Source organism: Erinaceus europaeus, chromosome 4 (genome assembly GCF_950295315.1).
Source record: "Erinaceus europaeus chromosome 4, mEriEur2.1, whole genome shotgun sequence".
Lineage (NCBI taxonomy): Eukaryota > Metazoa > Chordata > Mammalia > Eulipotyphla > Erinaceidae > Erinaceus > Erinaceus europaeus.
In genome coordinates, this window is record NC_080165.1 from 26,753,545 (window position 1) to 26,769,931 (window position 16,387).

Genomic DNA, 16,387 nt, shown 5'->3' on the forward strand with positions numbered 1-16,387 from the left:
TGGTCTCCAAGGAGGTGACATGGAGATTCAGGAGGCAAAGTCAGGCCTGTTCAGCAGAGGAGCTGGGGTCTGAGCTACCCCCTTCCTCTGTCCCGGGTGAGGAATCGCCAGACCTCCGGTGGGAAAGGACCGACCGGAACAGAGTGCACTCGAGGGCCCCGAGGGGGTCCAGACTGGGGGTGGGGGTGCGCAGCGCCCGGGAAGGAGGAGCGCCAGCCCCAGCCGGCCGTGCAGCCTCTTCGACTGCGGATCCCGAGGTGAGAGCGCCCCCTCCCGCTCGCCGCCCACCGGGTGCGCGGGGCTGGGGCCGGCGGGGTGCGGGGCGGCTCTTTTGCGCAGCGCCGCCGCGCTCCTTCTCCCCTCCATCCCGCGCTCGGGTCGGCGGAATGCGAGCGCGGGGCCCGGGCGGGGGCCGAGGGCCGAGGCCTGGCAGGCCTGGTGGGGGCCCCGGCGGGCGGGCCGCCGCGCGGGGTCCGGGCCGAGGGTGCGGTACGTCCCTCCCGGCGCCGGGGCGGGGAGAAGGGGAGGGCGCGGGGAGGGCGGCGGCTGGCTGGGGAGCCCGCTAGGCTGCGAGCCGCGCGGCAGGCGGGCGAGGGAGGGGGCAGCGGGGGAGCCCCCCGCCCCCCGAAGGAGGAGTCTGGCTCCCACTTGCTGCCTCGGACGCGCGGCGAGGCTGCGGCCGCCCGAGGAGCCCCCGCCTCTGCGCCGCCTCTCCGGAGCGCCCCGGCCTCCCCGGGTGAGCGTTGCTGCTCGCGGCCGCCGAGGCTCGAAGACTAGCCGGGGGTCAGGTAGGGCGCAGGGGGCGCAGTGGGGGGGGGCGGGGGGCGGGCGCGACCGGGACCACCGCAGGCGAGGGGTGTAGCCAGCAAAGTTACTTTGGCGGCCTGTGCCCGCGGCCCTGCTGCGAGGGGCCATGGCCGGGGCGCCCGGGGCTCGCACCGGAGCGCTGGGGTCAGCCAAACTTTTCGCCCGCTCGCCGGTGGCCTCCGGCTGCTGAAGGCGTCTCTGGGCGGCCGAAGCGGACTGGCAGGGTGCGAGAGGTGACGCTAGAGACAATAGCAGCCCCGTGTCTCTGAGCACCTACTGTGCGCACCAGTGGCCCGGGCCGGCTCTGGGGGCGGGGGCAAAGGGGGCGGGGAACTCATGCTGGCCGACTGTCACTTTTTCTGGACGTTGCTGGGAACTTCATTTATCCATCCATCTATCTATCCATCTATTATTCATTCATCTATTCGCCCACCCCTCCATCCACTCACTTCTCCGGACCCACTTCTTCTGTCTGCCGGGGCCGCGCACTGCGAATCCGCAGCTAACCCAGTACGTCCCGGTCCTCACCCGCAGTATCTTATGGCGCGCTGATGCCACGGAGCGGTTGTGCCTCTGGCATGTCCCTTCCAGCAAGTGTCACAGGAGAGTGATCCTGGAGCACAACCTTTCCTGTCCCGCCAAAGACGAGGAGGGTCAGCTGGAGGGAGCATTCATGCAGCCATGAGTCCTGGCTTGGGGGAACCTTCCTTCAAGCACTCCCTCCCTACCCTTCTCCGCAGGAGGTCCCCACCTTGGTGGAATGCCCCCCATCTGCCCAGTGGTCTCTCTGGGATATCCCTTCTCCTGCACCCCTCCAATGCTTGTCTTCCCACCCCATTTCCAAGGTCCCAATTGTACAGCCCTGGAAGTAGGGCTGGTTAAGTGGCGCACAATTATGAAATTTAACAGGGAACAAAAGTGGTGGGGCTGGTGTTTGGCTGAGCTGGCAAGGGAAGAGCTGAGCGGTGGTGGGGACTTCTCAGAGGTCCAGACACTCAGCATAGATATCTGGGTAGGTCATAGTCACAACACACAATAACATAAAAGAATAAAATAGAAACCAACTTTATGAATAATGTGTCACATGGAGGGGATGTCATGAGAGACCACTAAACTGGCTGCAGTATCCAAGTTAGAAGCCAGGCTGTGGGCCCTGGGATCCAGTGCACCTTTAGGGATGTTGACTGTGGATTTGACTGGGTTGTGGCAGATTTCTGGTGGGCAGAGAGCACCCTGAGGGCATTTGGAGCCAGATGGAGGTGGTGAGGAGGCCTCCAGGAGCTGGGCAGCATGTGTGTGTGTTTGGGGGGGGGCACTGTGGTGTGAGCACTGGCAGGAGGAAGTCTGTTTCTAGGTGCCCCATCCCTGCAAACTGGCTTTGTAAGCGGCAGCCCCAGACACTTGTAAAATATCTCCCCTCCCACCCCTTAAGACGGGTTTCTGAGAAATGGTTACATCTGTTTGAAGGCTCACTCCTTGGCTGTCCCTTAGCTGGCTGGCTGATCATTAGTTGGAAGGTGGTGGTCTAGTTCTGTACTAGAAAGCAGTCCAGCTTGGGGCCACCTTCCTGCCTGGTTTTTGGCTCCAGGGTTTTTGGGAGGATGGGGTTGAAGTAGATTTCTGTGATGCTCTGGACAGGCTTCGAGCTTCACCTCACTGCTTGCGGGGTGCCGTCTCTCCAGCTAACTGAGCTGTGTCTTTAGAACCACTCTCACACCCCAGCTGATGCCCTGGCACCCTGTGGATAGAGATAGATAGACCAGGTAAAAATTCAGGGCTGGGAGGAGGGGGTTTTTCTGCAGGAATCTAAACACTGAGCCAGGAACCTCACACAGAATATACTGTCAAGAAAAGCTTGCTTTAAAAACATTTCCCAGTCCACCCAGGAGACCATTACATCTTCAGCCAATGAAAGTCATTTAAGTTCATTTCTTTTCCCCTGAACTTGCTATATTTCTGAGTTCCTCCAGTGCTCACCTAACACAGGACCTATCTCTCTCCACTTGTCTGAGGAATTAAGGGTGGAAGCAGGATGTTACAAATGGGTGGTTCTGGGTGGGGGGAATCAACATTCTGGGCTAGTTTTTCAGCATTCGGTGGGGGTGGGTGTCGGTCTCCATGTTTCAATCTATCAAAACGATGCCATTCCCCCTCTTTATTTTGGACCTGGGAACTGATGGTGAATAACTAGGCAAAGGATATTAACTGGCCAGTAGAAGACTTTTAACAACTAAATACTATGCACAGAAAAACATGCAATTAGTGGAGGTTAGTTAATGCCTTTCAAGTTGCAGCGAGCTGCAGCTCAGGGTGGAATTTCTGCGTTATCCCTGGATTGTCTGTCAAAATCTTTAATGTGAAAATGTGACATGCCTCTCCCACCGCCCCTCCCTTGATGGGAATAGAAAAAGGGTCTTTTCAAGCATCTTCCCCTTTCCATTCTTTCATTCTCCATCCGGAGATCTCTCTCGTTGGCATTTGGTTAGCTTTGTCTTCTTGCATTTCTGGAGTGAGGGGCCTGGGGGAAGAGGCTGCCTGGTGTGGGGGTCTGAGAAGGGATTCTCAGAATGGCTGTGTGTCTGCTGATCACAAGGACAGGGTGCTTGCAGGGTGTCTTCTTGCTGGCTAGCCTCTAGGATCAGACATGCCAGACACCTGGGGGTGGGGGGCTGGGTGAGGAGGCGGTGAGAGGCATGCTACATGCAGCTAGAACTGTTCAGACTGTGCTGGGCCACTCTGGGACGTGGCTGTCAGCGTGGGTAGAGACCACCAGCCAGTGTCCTCTCTGAGATTGTTTAGCTTGGGTCTGAGGAGGTGACAAAAATGTAAAAAGTAAGAGTTACTCTAAGGCAGTGTAGGAGAAGGGTGGGGTGGGGCTGAGACTCTTCTTGTGGGGTGGTGTTGGAGGGAAGGTAGAATCCCTCAGTTATTTCAATTCATTACAGCTCTTCCTGGTCTGACTGTTTTCCTGGTCCACAAGCATCTTATTTGGATTTTCTCTCCCCAATGAGACAGATCTTAATTATGCTCTGGCTGTATTTACATTAGCTGTGGTCAGTGAGGGCAGCCCAATCATATGTCAAAGATAAATAAACAGGAAAAAAAAAAAACCTCTAACAAATTGCAGTTATCTGTTTTAATTCTGGACTCAGGCTTGTGATGTTCTTTGTGTGTCCCATACCCTTCTGTGTGTGACTCTTTGGGCTGTTTTTGGTGAGAATTCAGCCAGCCCAATACCCCAGCCTGGTCACACAGGAGAAAGTCTGAGTTGGGTGTTTGTGATAGACCCCAAGTTCTGAACCAAGGATTCGCCCTTCTTCTCATCACCCCAGCCCACCCCTGGAAGTCTGTTTCTATCATACTCCTCCACACCTCTGTCCCTTCTTTCCCAAAAGGATTTATCTGAGGCACAGCACTGACGTGCATGAAAAGACTCTTGGCTTGGCCTGTGCTAATTTCATCGCTTGAAGGAGAAAATGATGCCTGCTTCCAATTTCTAACATACCCATCGTTTCCCCTTCATTTCATTCTTTTGCATTTCTTTTCTTTTCTTTTTTTTTTTCTTTCTTTTTACAGTACCGCAGCCCATGAGGCTGCAAAATACATTGCACTGGCTACCTGAAAAGGGAGAACCTTTCCTTGCATCTTGCCTCACCCTTTCCTTTCCCCTTCCTGGGGAGTGCTATGGGCCTTGGAGTATCTGCTGGAAAGGCTGCTGCACAAAGAGGAAGTAGGGGTCGGGGCATGGAGAAGGGAGTTTGGCTTTTGTAAGTTTGTCATTTCGACAGGTTGGTTAATTGATCATACTTTGGAGGTTTAATCTGTAATTGCAAATTCCCTCAAGAAAATACACACACACACACACACACACACACACACACACTTATCAGAAAAATGGCAAAGCCCCAATCTCAGACTTAAGTGTAGAATTACCATAGTGCCGATTTGATTATGCTTCAGTGACATCTGTTTAATAGATTTCCACGAGAACTATAAATCCACATTCACTTTCTCTGCACATTGTATCTGAACACTGGACCACAGAGACCCTCTTGCTGTCCCCCCACCCCCCATCCCAGTGTGTCCCAAGCCCCCATTAGTGTTGAGTGTGACTTGATGGAGCTGTGAGGTGGGGATGCAGAATGCTGACTTTTTCACGTGCACCTCTTCCTTCCTTTTGTGTGCGGGTAATCTGTGCGTGTGTGTTTGCAGGGGGCCTGAGCAGCTTCTCCTTCCCACTCGGCAGATATGTGAACTGAAGGGAAGAGAACCAAAACCAAAAACCAGTCCATTCACTCTTATTGATGTGATTGCTGATTTGCGAGGTGGATAGAGAAAGCACCAAGGATTCTAATATTTTATGGAGCGGAGCCCTGGTTTCCAAACATGTTTTTCAGCCCCAGCTTTGTGGGTCTCTTTCCGTCTTGAACCTTGCTTGGTGCTTTCAGAAATGGAGAGTGTTCCGAATTTGAAGACTAGCCGGGTGAACGGACTGCATTCATGTCTAAAATTAAAGGAATAAGTGAGCAGCTATTTGTAGCAGACAGGACATGATCCAGTAAGTAACACTCTTCATCATTCTGAAATAAAAGTACATAATTGGAAAATGAAGCGGCAGCGGCTGTCGGAAGGGGTGGGGGGTGGCGAGGAATTAGAGAGTGTAATTTAAAAATCATGTAGTCATAATTCAAAATGGGCCCAGCTAAAAGGTTTTTAAGTGGTGAATGCTTGAAAGCCACCCGTGGTTGATCCTTTTTTCAAAGAACATGGTCTGATTTTCACTGTATTTGTGGATTCCTTCGTTGACGGAGCTTCTGGACTCATTCAACTTAGCTGCTGATCCTAACTGCGGGTCTGTATTTTCTGCCCTTGGAAATTTGCAGTTGATAAAGGAGACCAGACATAAGAGGGACTGTCATTTAGGGCCTTGATCTGAGTTTTTTAATTTTTTCTCCACTTGGGTTATTTATCCTTTCCTTTCTAGTTCCTCTGTTTATGTGTTTATTTGCTTGTTTATTTATTACTCCTTTTTGACATTTTTAACTATTCACTAATCTGTTGCATATTTCCAGGGACAAGGCAAACAAAGGGGGAAAATGAGACAGTTTGACAGCGACATCTTGAGCTCATGTTAGAAGTGAGAGTGGCTTGGAATTCCTTCCAACCTCTCACACGTGGTGACCTCTCCGTTCTCTATGATTCCTCCCCCCCTGCATTTTGCTTGAGTGGGGAGGGGGAGGACACTACAGAGGAGGTGGCAGTGTTTTTTTCCTGTGCCTTCTCACCATGCAGAGACGAAGATTGAGACACAAGCCCGCTGAGCCCTGTCTTCCGCTAAGCTAGTCCCTTAGTAGTTCTCTGGGTGCTCCATTTGCTAGATGGGCCATCTGCAGGTGCTCCAGAGTGAAGGAGGCGAAGAGGCAGGTGGCATTGTGGAGAAAGCTGTTCAAGGGGTGAATGGACTGATCAGAAGGCCACAGGGCATGGCTTCTCTGGGGCTTTTGCGTAATAGACCATCGAGACTGTGTGGTCATTGATTGTCACCTGATTGATTGAGTTTCCTACTTGGGACAATTTGATTTTGTCCTGGCTGTTCAGTTATTACTAGAAGCATTCAGTGAATGTAAGAGACACAATGGTGCTTTTTTTTTTTTGCCTTAACAACCTGGGGTGCAAAGACCTTCCTTCACCTTTTTTTTAAAAACTTTTCTACTGTTACTATTATTACAAAAACACTGTTATTATTATTACAAAATATTTTATTTATCCCACCTGCAGGGGGTCACTTCACAAGTGGTGAAGCAGATCTGCAAGTGTCTATCTTTCTCTCCCCTTCTCTGTCTTCCCTTCCTCTCTCCATTTCTCTCTGTCCTAGCCAACAACGATATCAGTGGCAACAATAACAATAACGACAACAACAAGGGCAACAAAAGGGGGAAATAGCCTCCAGGAGCAGTGGATATGTGGTGCAGGCACTGAGCCCCAGCAATATCCCTGGAGGCAAAAAATTTTTATTTATTTCATTTTAATGAGAGAGATATAGAAAGATAGACAGGAACACCAGAGCGCTGCTCAGCTCTGGCTTATGGTGGGTGGTTCTGGGGACTGAACCTGGAAGTTTGGAGCCTTAGGCATGAAAGTCTTTTGCGGTCTTTTTGAGGTCTGTCTTGTGGTTCTGGGGGGTGGGGGGCTGTCTTTTGCATCTAGTTTTCTCTGAGTGATATATTGATCGGTCTATATTTCCACTGGGCTCCAAGATCCTGGAGCAGTTTCAAGAGCCCCAGAGCAGGTGTGTGCCTGTTTCAGAGCTGACCAGGTAAGGGTGGTAAAGAGTTGGCCCAGAACAACTTGCGAAGGGCAGGCTGAACTGGACATGTCTGATCAAACCCCCTGGGCAAGTGAAATAGGTGATAACTCACCCAGTAGGGGGTGGCTGGTAAAAGGGGCCAAGCACCTTGATTGCAGGTAGAGGACTTGATTACCTGAAAGTGACAGCTGAACCTCAGAAGTTGTCTGCAGAACTCAATTGGATGCTGCAAACGGGATGTTTAATGAGCACACACTGTATGCTGGGCCCTGGCTAGATGCTCCTGCACGTATGATACCCTGTAAATTCTCCTAACTGCTCTGGGAGAAGGGTTCCGGCATCTGTACCTCTGCAGCTCCAAGCCAGAGAGCTGGACACTCAAAGTTGCTTTGTAGTCTCAGTTGTGGGCGGATCCTACAACTTCCCTCTCTGCCTCCTCCAGGCACCCACTGTTTTCAATCTTTGACTTCTCCTTCAGCTCAGACACAGGACTAGACTCTACTGGGGTATTTGCAGAAAGAAGCCCTGACAGCTGATTTGTTGGTGGGAAACACCTGTGTGAGAGTGGGCCTTCTAGACAGGGAACAGCAAGTTTGAAGGTTCAGAGGCAGGGCTCAAGGTATGGCTGGGAAAGCCAGGTAGTGAGGTCAGTGTTGTGCTCAGTAGGAGGCTTGGCTAACCACCCAGATTTTACTTTTCTTGTTCTGCAACTGGCCAGTGGTTGGTGCCTCATGGCTGCTTGGTGCTAGGTGCATGGTGCTTGGTGCTTGGTTGATATCCCAGTTTCTTTCCACAGCCGTTAGTGGAGATGGAATTTGAGCCCCACTTTCTGTGACTGTGAAGCCCAGCCTCTTCTGCACTGCAGAATCACACCACTGGCCAGTTGCAGAACAAGAAAAGTAAAATCTTTTTCTTTTTGCCTCCAGTCACTGGGGCTCAGTGCCGGCACTATGAATCCACTGCTCCTAGAGACCATTTCCCCCCATTTTATTTGATAGGACAGAGGGAAATTGAGAGGGGAGGTGGAGATGGAGAGGGGGAAAGACACCTGCAGGCCTGCTTCACTGCTTGTGAAGTGCCACCTCCCACCGCAGATAGGGAGTGGGGGCTTGTGCCCGGGTCCTTGCATGGGTCCTCAACTTAGTACTATATGTGCTTAACTGGGTGTGCCACCACCTGGCCCCAGAAAGACAAGATCTTTGCCGATGCTACCTACCTCTGCACTGCTGTTCCTCACCCCTGTCCTCTTTCCCCAGCTATGAGCATGACTGCTCTCTCTCTCTCTTCCTCTGGTTCAAGTCTGAAGTTCGAGTTTGCTCTTCAGACAGGCCTTCCTTGACCATCACTTTAATCTAACAACTCCCTTCTCCTCATTCCTTTTTAGCTGTAGCATCACCTGGCTCTGTCTTCTAGACCCTTGTTATTATCAGAGAGCATCTTTGACATTACCTATGTGTTTGCCTTCCTTCCTTCACCCCTCACTTCCTGGAGGGCAGTGACCTGTTTGCTTTTCTGCTTCTCTTTCTGCAGCCTGGAATCATGATGGCATGTAGGGCCGTGGTAAATATTTGTTGAATAAGTAAATATGTTAAATTATTTATCTGGTCTCCTTCTGTGTTACCCCCCCCCCCAGAGGCAACTGCAGCCCAGCCAGGATGTGTGACTCCTTCAAGGTCACTCCCATGGCTGGGGACCAGGTGGCCTCTCTGCAGCGGGTCCCAGTGTGTCCCTAGGTCCCCATGTTGCCTGCCTGTTGTGCTGTTTTCTGGACCAGGTGTGAACGCTTCCCAAGCTACCAGCAGTTTGTTTGGGGAGCACTGCTCCCCCTCTGTGGCTCCGCATTCCGCGGCTGACGTGCTGCTGCGGCTCCATAAATATTAAATGGGTATTAAAAGAAGGCTCTGCATTCCCAGTTTCCCTGATTTCTCTGAGCCGGGCCTGTTGCAAACCCCCTTTATGTGAAATGCAGCATTTCACTGCCTGGCGCCTCCTGGGACGGACGCCGTGCGCGCCGCCTGCCTGTGCTGGCAGAAACCGGGCTCGGAGAGCTGCTCCTGCTGCTGTGGGGCTTGCAGGGGTGGTGAGGCCCCAGGGGGACCCTTCCACATAGGCTGCACAGCCTAGCCAGCCTCCTAGTAGCACTGTGGGTGAACAGAGGGGACAGGGTGGGGACTCTTCAACCTCTGGCCAAGCCCCACTCTGCTGGGGCTATGCAGGGCATCAGGGAAAAGCAGGATGCATGCCTCATCTGTCGGTCTGTCCACCCCTCCCTCCATCTCTCCATCTCTCCACTCACTAATTCATTGTCTGTGAAGGATCTGTGATGGGTACAGAAGAGGTAACAATGATAATATTAGCCCATGTTAGCGGAACAGTGTGCTAGGCTTGGGGGGGACAGTGTGTACACGTCATCTTGTTTAATCTTGAGGGCTGTGTTGGGTAAGTTGGTTTTTCTCTCCATTCTGTGGGCAAGGGACCAGCCCTGGGAGATTCACAGTGTGGAGGGGTGGGGGCAGGGGAGTGACTGGAACTCACACATTGGGACCAGTGAGAGAGGCCAGGCTCTGTCCCCAGGGGACACCCAGATTTGTTGTGGGACTCGGGCATGTGGCACCTTGATGAAAGCTCACTAAGGAAGTGGCAGCTGTGCTGAGAGTGGTGTGGGCTCTAGCCAGCTAGGGAGAAGAGCTGAGGGGTCTGGGCAGAAGGAGCTGGGTCCTTCCAACCAGGTGGTCTGCTGCTGGGTAAGCACCTTTCTCTGGAAAGCAAGAGGCGTGGCCACACTCAGCCCTAGTCAGGAGTGGGTCTTAGGTGGGGGGAGCTTGTCCTATGTTTGAATGAGGTGACTCAAAAGAGCATGCCCCCTCACCTAGCTGAAGCCCCCTGGGCTCTTGAGCCAGTAGGGCACAGGCCTACAAGGTTGGACTGTGGCTGGGGCCACCCCTGGGGTCACAGCCCTCGTCAGAAGCTCCTTGGAGATGTGCACACTTTGCATTTCCGAGAATATGGGCTTTTCTGGGGCTTGTGCCCCACATTGCTCACACTTGACACCCCTGAATCGCAGATACCACAGTACCTGGGCAGCACCTGCCCATGGCAGGCCCTGCGTACACAGGTTTCAGAATAAGCAGAATGGTGATTACTGCAGCAGTGACAACTGTCATGCAGACATGTGGCACCTGTTCTTTTAACCTGCACAGCTGCCCTGGCCAGTGGTGTTGCTACTAGTAAACCCTCTTCCCAGTAGAGGGAACTCAGGGAGGTGAGGAACTTGGTCTTGACTCACACAGCAAGTTATCGCAAAAGTGGGGTTCAAACTCTTGACCAGATCTGGGAGGCAAGATCTCTGAGCCCCCCCTGTAACAGGCAGGCTGGGCATGGGCTGGGATTCTGTGAATCCTAAAGTGGGACACCCTGACTCAGAGACCTGCAGAGCTCTGTCAGCTGGGAGAGTCAGTCGACTCAGAAACAAAGAGCAGGACAAAGAAAGAAGCGAGTGCATTCTGGGGGAATACACTCTTGTCTTGCTACATGGAAAAGAGAGCTATATCTTGTGAATCTGGATGTGGTTTTTTTTTGGGGGGGTGAGGGGGGAGAATGATATTGTTATTTATTGCACTTAGGATGGGCACGAGCATCAGGGTTTCTAAAAAAAATTAATAATCCATTTTTCCTTTGCACATAATTAAAATGCTCTCCAGTCTCTAATTTTTGTCATTTTCCTAATCTAATTTGTTTTCCTGACTGTGTCGATTCTTCTTCCAAGCGCAAAGCAAAGGGGATTTTTCTTCCTTTAACGTGACTGAGATGTGACTGTCCAGGGCCAGTTGGAGTGATGTTATTTTCTCCTTGGCTAAATGCAGTGCAAATGGAATTGTTAGAGGGTCTTAATGACCAAAAGACAAACAAACAAACAAACAAAAAATAAAGCCAGAAACGGAAACAAAACAAGACTTTAAGTTAAAAGGATAATTGTGCAAAAGCAGAACATGAAATGTTCTGGGTGCAGGGGTGGTGGTGTTGAGGCTGGCAGTGGGGGGTGGGGGGCTCTCTCTGCACCTTAGTCACCAGCATGTCCCAGAACCAGGCTGGAGTCAATCAAAGGGACATGTCGGTCTTCTCACTGCAAATGCAACGGAAACTTTCCAGCAAAAGGAATGAAAAACAAACAACAACAAAAAGGGAGCAGCACCGTAGCATTTGCAAACTGATAATTCTGAGTAGCTGTTAGGCTCAACTGGGAGCATAGAATTCCTGAGATCCTTATAAGGTACTTTGGAAGGTTTTTTTTTTTTTAAGTAGGCTCCCCCCCCCCAATCCCCACTTCTGCTGCCACCACCAACCGCCACCCCCTGAGCTGAGCTGGTATACAGCAATCTGTCTGGGAAAATCCCTTCTTGGAGCGCTGCTGTTAAAAGATATCTTTAGGCGAAATGGATGTGGAGGAAGGAATCTGCGTCTGCACCTGCTTGGGCTTGCCGAGTGGGGCGAGGTCCGGTGTGAGTGGGTGTGTTTGGGGGTTCGGTGGGGTAGAAGTGGGGTGGGAAGGCAAGCTTTCCTCTCCCCCAATTCTGAATGGGAAAAACCACCCCCCCACCCATTTGCAGAATCCCAGCCTTGTCTTGTTGTTGTGGCTGTCACTGGGTGGGTCTAGAGGACTGTGTCCAAGGGGCAAAAAAAGGATCTTACGTATCTCAATACGCTGGAGCCCGTGCGCATCCGTGCACAGTGTGGCGGGGGTTCTGGCCCCTCCCTCCCTTTTCCTCTCCCTCCCCTTTTCTTTTTACCAAAGTATATTCATCAAACTGCTGAGTTGGAAAGATTTGTAATGAGTTTTTGAGCTGTGTGACTGTATGTATGTGTGTGTGTGTGTGTGTGTGTGTGTGTGTGTGTGTGTGTGTGTGTTTTATCCCCCCACCCTCCCTCTTTCTAAATCTTCATCTGACATTAAATAAAGCAAATCCCAAACAGATTAACTATCGCATGGTTCTGCTCCATCTCCTCAGTCTGTTCCCAGGTCTGGCGCAGGACCCGCCCGTGGTGGCAGCAGCAGCAGAGGCAGTGGTGGCGGGAGATGCCCGGGAGCCCCTCAGAGGTCCATGTGGCGTGCTAGGTGGGACCCCGGCATCCTGAAGGCAGAGGCCCTGGCCCTGCTGCCCTGCGGCCTGGGCATGGCCTTCTCCCAGTCGCACGTGATGGCCGCCCGGAGGCACCAGCACAGCCGGCTCATCATCGAGGTGGACGAGTACAGCTCCAACCCCACCCAGGCCTTCACCTTCTACAACATCAACCAGGGCCGCTTCCAGCCGCCGCACGTGCAGATGTGAGTGGGCCCCTGGGCCCGGGGATCTAGGGGGTGGGAAAGTAGGCTGGGGGGACCTTTAGGATTGGGGGTCCTACAGGCCTCTGGGCCCAGATGCATTTATTTATTTATTTATTTATTTATTTATTTATTTATTTATTTATTTATTTTAAAAGAGCAGAAGAAACACACACAGACAGACGGGGTGGTGAGAGAGGCAAAGAGAGAGAGAGAGAGAGAGAGAGCTACTCAGCTCTGACATCAGGTGGTGCTGGGCATTGAACCTAGGATTTCAGGCCTTCAAGCTGGTGCTCTAATGGGTTGAGCTCCCTCCCTAGCCCCCAGGCTCAGGTGTTTACCGCTCCTTGCCTGGTAGGATCCCTGGCACCGGAGCTGGAAGGAGGGCCGGCCCTGTGGGGACCTGCAGAGCGCTGGCCTGAGGTCCTGTTCTGGCCAGGAGTCCTGTTTCATTTGGCCGGGAGAATGCTTTACAAATATTTACAAATGAGGTGACTTCTCATCAGCATCCAGACTTCTGGTTCTGCTTCCCCCAAACCCAAAGCCCTGACTGCCCTAGGTCCCCATGTCCTTGTGTCCAGGCCCAAGGGCCGACTGCTGGCCAGCTGCCCCTTCATGGCATCTGGTAGAGGGGCACAAACTCCTGGTCCTGCTTGGGGTGGCTTCCTGTACAGCATCTCCTTTTTCCTTCTTTTTTTTTTTCACTTTGTTTTATTTAAAGGTATTTTTTTGTAGAATTCGTTAACAGCCTCTTCTAAAATATATTTTATTGACTAGCGAATAGAGAGAAATTGAGAAAAAAAAAGGGGAAGACAGAGAGGAAGAGAGAAAGAGAGAAGCACTCCTTGACCACTAATGAAGCTTCCTCATAGGTGGCGCTTGAACAGCAGTAATTGCACATTATAACATATACACTCAAAAAGGTGTGCCACCACTGCCTGGCCCCAGAGAGGGCCCCAGAGCTTCTCTTTTAACCCGCTCTCCCTCCCTCAGCCCTGTGTGGGAGCCTGGGTAGGTGGGGGAGGGGGGAGACCCTACAAGCCTGCATAGCTGCCAAGGCCAAGGGGGACAGGGTCCAATTGGCTCACCTTCAAGATCAGGCCTCTCTCCTTCACCCAGGGCATTTTTTCTGTTTTGGTTGTCCTTCAGAGCTCCACATCAACCTTTTCAGATAGAAAGAGAGAATCAGAGGGAGAGAGGGACAGGCCTCACAACACAGAAAGCTTCCTCCTGTGCAGTGGGGGGGGGTGTGAGTTTGAGCCTGGGTTGTACACATGACAAAGCACCACACTGTCCAGGTGAGCTGTCCCGCCTGCCCTGCCCTGTGTCCGCTGACTGTGACATCTGTGAATGAGAGCGCTGCCACTGCACACTCTGTTGCTGAATCTCTTCTTGGTACCTTTGGGGGTGTTCCCATGATGGGACTGGATCATAAGGGGCTCCACGGAGAGAGGAGGGAGGAGAGAGGAGACAGTGGTGCAGGGATGGCCCAGGGAGGTTGAGGCACAGACTCCTCCCACCCCAAGACCTGGAGCATTTCCTCTAGGGACCAGTGGCAACAAGGGATTGCAGCAGCAAAACTCTGCGAGAGGACTCTGTAGAGAGGAGCCCTGGGGGCTTTAAACCCAGAAAGATGGAGCAGGTCACTTACCAACTGTCTGGCTTCTCAAGGCCTCCCTTCATTGCGAGAGTGGGTGCGATTCACCCACAGCACTCAGGCAGTCTGGGGAACGTCCTCTCTCTCCCCTGCAGACTGCTCTGGGACAGGCTCCCTGCCCGCGGGGGAGCTGCAGGCTGGCATTGCTAGTAGCTGCTGACTGCAGTTTCTGGCAGTTTGTTTGGGGGAGCTGCCCTCCAATGGCCACTTGGGGATGAGACTGGCAGATTTGGGTCTGACAGCAGACCCTGGGTCTTGGGGACATGGTCCTTCCCTCTCTGGGGGCTAGAGTCTGGTAGGGCTGCTGCTGGAAGGGGTGGGTCCTTTTTTAGGTTGGGGTTTCTCTTTGATGGGTGGGTTGAAAATCACTGTTCCTGGAGTCTGTGGGTGTCCACTGGACTCCTGTCCCTGTACGCAGACAGAGCAGGTAGGGGTTGGTGTAACACCCCCTTGAAGGTTCCTGGCCATCACAGAGCAGGCAGTGCAAGCTCCTGTAGGGCTGTGCTTCATGGCATCCCTGTCTGTACCCCCCACCCCCACCCCCTACCTCAGACACCCCCAGCCCCAGAGCTGGAGCCACAGAAAGGCCCCGGTAGAAGCCCAAGGAGTCAAGGCTGTGTCCTAGCATGGCAGTGGATGACCAGAGGACAGAGGGGTTGTCTCCCTGTGTAGCACACTGGCCACTGCAGGTCACTTGCTCACACGTGTGCCCATTCATCTGCTCGAGATGCCCACAGGTAGCTCCGGAGGACTCAGCTTAGTTAGGAACTGCTGGCCTCTTGCCTGCTGTGAATCCTGCTCTGCACTTACTTGTGGTGTTTGCATCTGGCTGTGATGTGCTGCCTGTGCTAATGCCCAGAGTGGGTGGGTGCAGTGCAGAGCAGGCCCAGGCGGGGGTAGACAGTGTGTGACACAGGAGAGAATGCTGCAGGGTTTCCCTGAGGCCATACAGCCAGGATTCACCACAGCCTGCCCCTCCTGTCCATCTGGGATCCCCAACTTGCACTGGCCGTGGGGTTCTGAGGCATCTGGGCTTTGGGTAGGACACTAGGAATTGTAGGCAGAGAGTCCTGGTGCTAGACTCCTTATGCAGGGTAAGTGTTCCCTCAGGCTTGGGACACCCTGGCTGGAAGTTGGGAAGGAGCTTGGCCCAAGGCAGAGGATTAGGGCTGCTGCCTGCCCCAACCTCTTCTTTCAGGTGCCACATCCTGAGCACCTGGGGAGAGAACCAGCTGTGTGGGTTTCCACAGTGAGGGGGAGACTGGAGAAGGATGGATGCCACCTCCCTGCCCTCGATTTGTGGAGGCTGGGGCTCTGTTGCTGGAGCGAAGGGTCAGAGATAGAGGCTTTATCAATAAATCCACAGACTGTGTTGAACAGCAGCACTGCCAGCCTGAACATGTTGAACAGAAGTGGAGGTGAGCCTAGTGCTGCTTTCTGTGTCTGCATGGCTCAGTCCTGGTTCTGGACTCTGGCTCATGGCCTCAAGATCCAGGACTGCTGGCTCTGGGGACCCAGAAACCCTTTAGTGGCCTGAAGGACGCCTACAGGAAGCCCGGGAGGGGACAGGTAGGCATGCAGCCTGAGGGTTAGCAAGAGGCAAGAGGGAGTGTCTAAGGGAGAGGGTGTTCATCTCCTAGGGGCCTCGAGGGGGGACTGGCAGCCTGGATGGCAGCTCTTCTTTCTGACTGTTCAGTAGAACCCTGATGGTAGAACTTGGGGCATCCGACTTAACCTCTCTCCCCCCAGCATCCCAGCCCTTGTGGGGTCCTTGAAGAATGCAGTGGAAGTGGGGGTGTAAGGGTAGTAGTGCTGTGTGCTGGACCTCCACTCCCAATCTGGGCCAGGCTGTGTGCTGCCTCTGTCGGCCTCATCCTGTACGCCCTCTTCCTTAGGCTCTAGAGCTGCTTCTACTTTCTGGATCATTCCTTTCTTCCTCTTGCCCCGGGTCTGCACATTCTCTTCATTCTGTCTTCCTGTTCTCCGTCCTGTTAGCACTAACTCATCCCATAGGGTTTGCCCAGTTGTCATTTCCTAGGGGAAACCTTTCCTAAATCTCCCTGCATGCTTCCCTCAGAAGCTCCGCCCCCCTCCCCCCCCCCCCATACTGCCCCACACTGAGGCAGACACTTTACTTTCCGCTTCAGCCTAGGTATACATTCATTTGTGGGATGATTTCCTTAGCTTCTCTCTCCTTCAGCAGCACAGACAGGTCCATTAAGCTTAGTATAGCTCACAGAGAGAAAGGGGAATCAGGGGTGGGGCTGTGGAGGGTTTCCTGGGGGTGGTGGCATAA

At 52.9% G+C, this 16,387-nt stretch overlaps 1 protein-coding gene across 2 annotated transcripts in view; it reads left to right on the forward strand.

Moving 5' to 3' along the window:
- Positions 1-468: 468 nt before the first annotated feature.
- MPPED1 (metallophosphoesterase domain containing 1) overlaps positions 469-16,387 on the forward strand; it is a 69,453-nt gene continuing 53,534 nt past the window's right edge. The window contains exons 1-2 of one of the 2 annotated variants that reach the window (XM_016188319.2): positions 469-788; positions 12,121-12,437. In XM_016188319.2, coding sequence (XP_016043805.1) covers positions 12,214-12,437 — 224 coding nt within the window. In that variant the 5' untranslated portion in view covers positions 469-788; positions 12,121-12,213. Of the gene's footprint in view, positions 789-5,081; positions 5,366-12,120; positions 12,438-16,387 lie in introns of those variants that run through there. The other variant, XM_007523452.3, reaches the window with a different exon arrangement.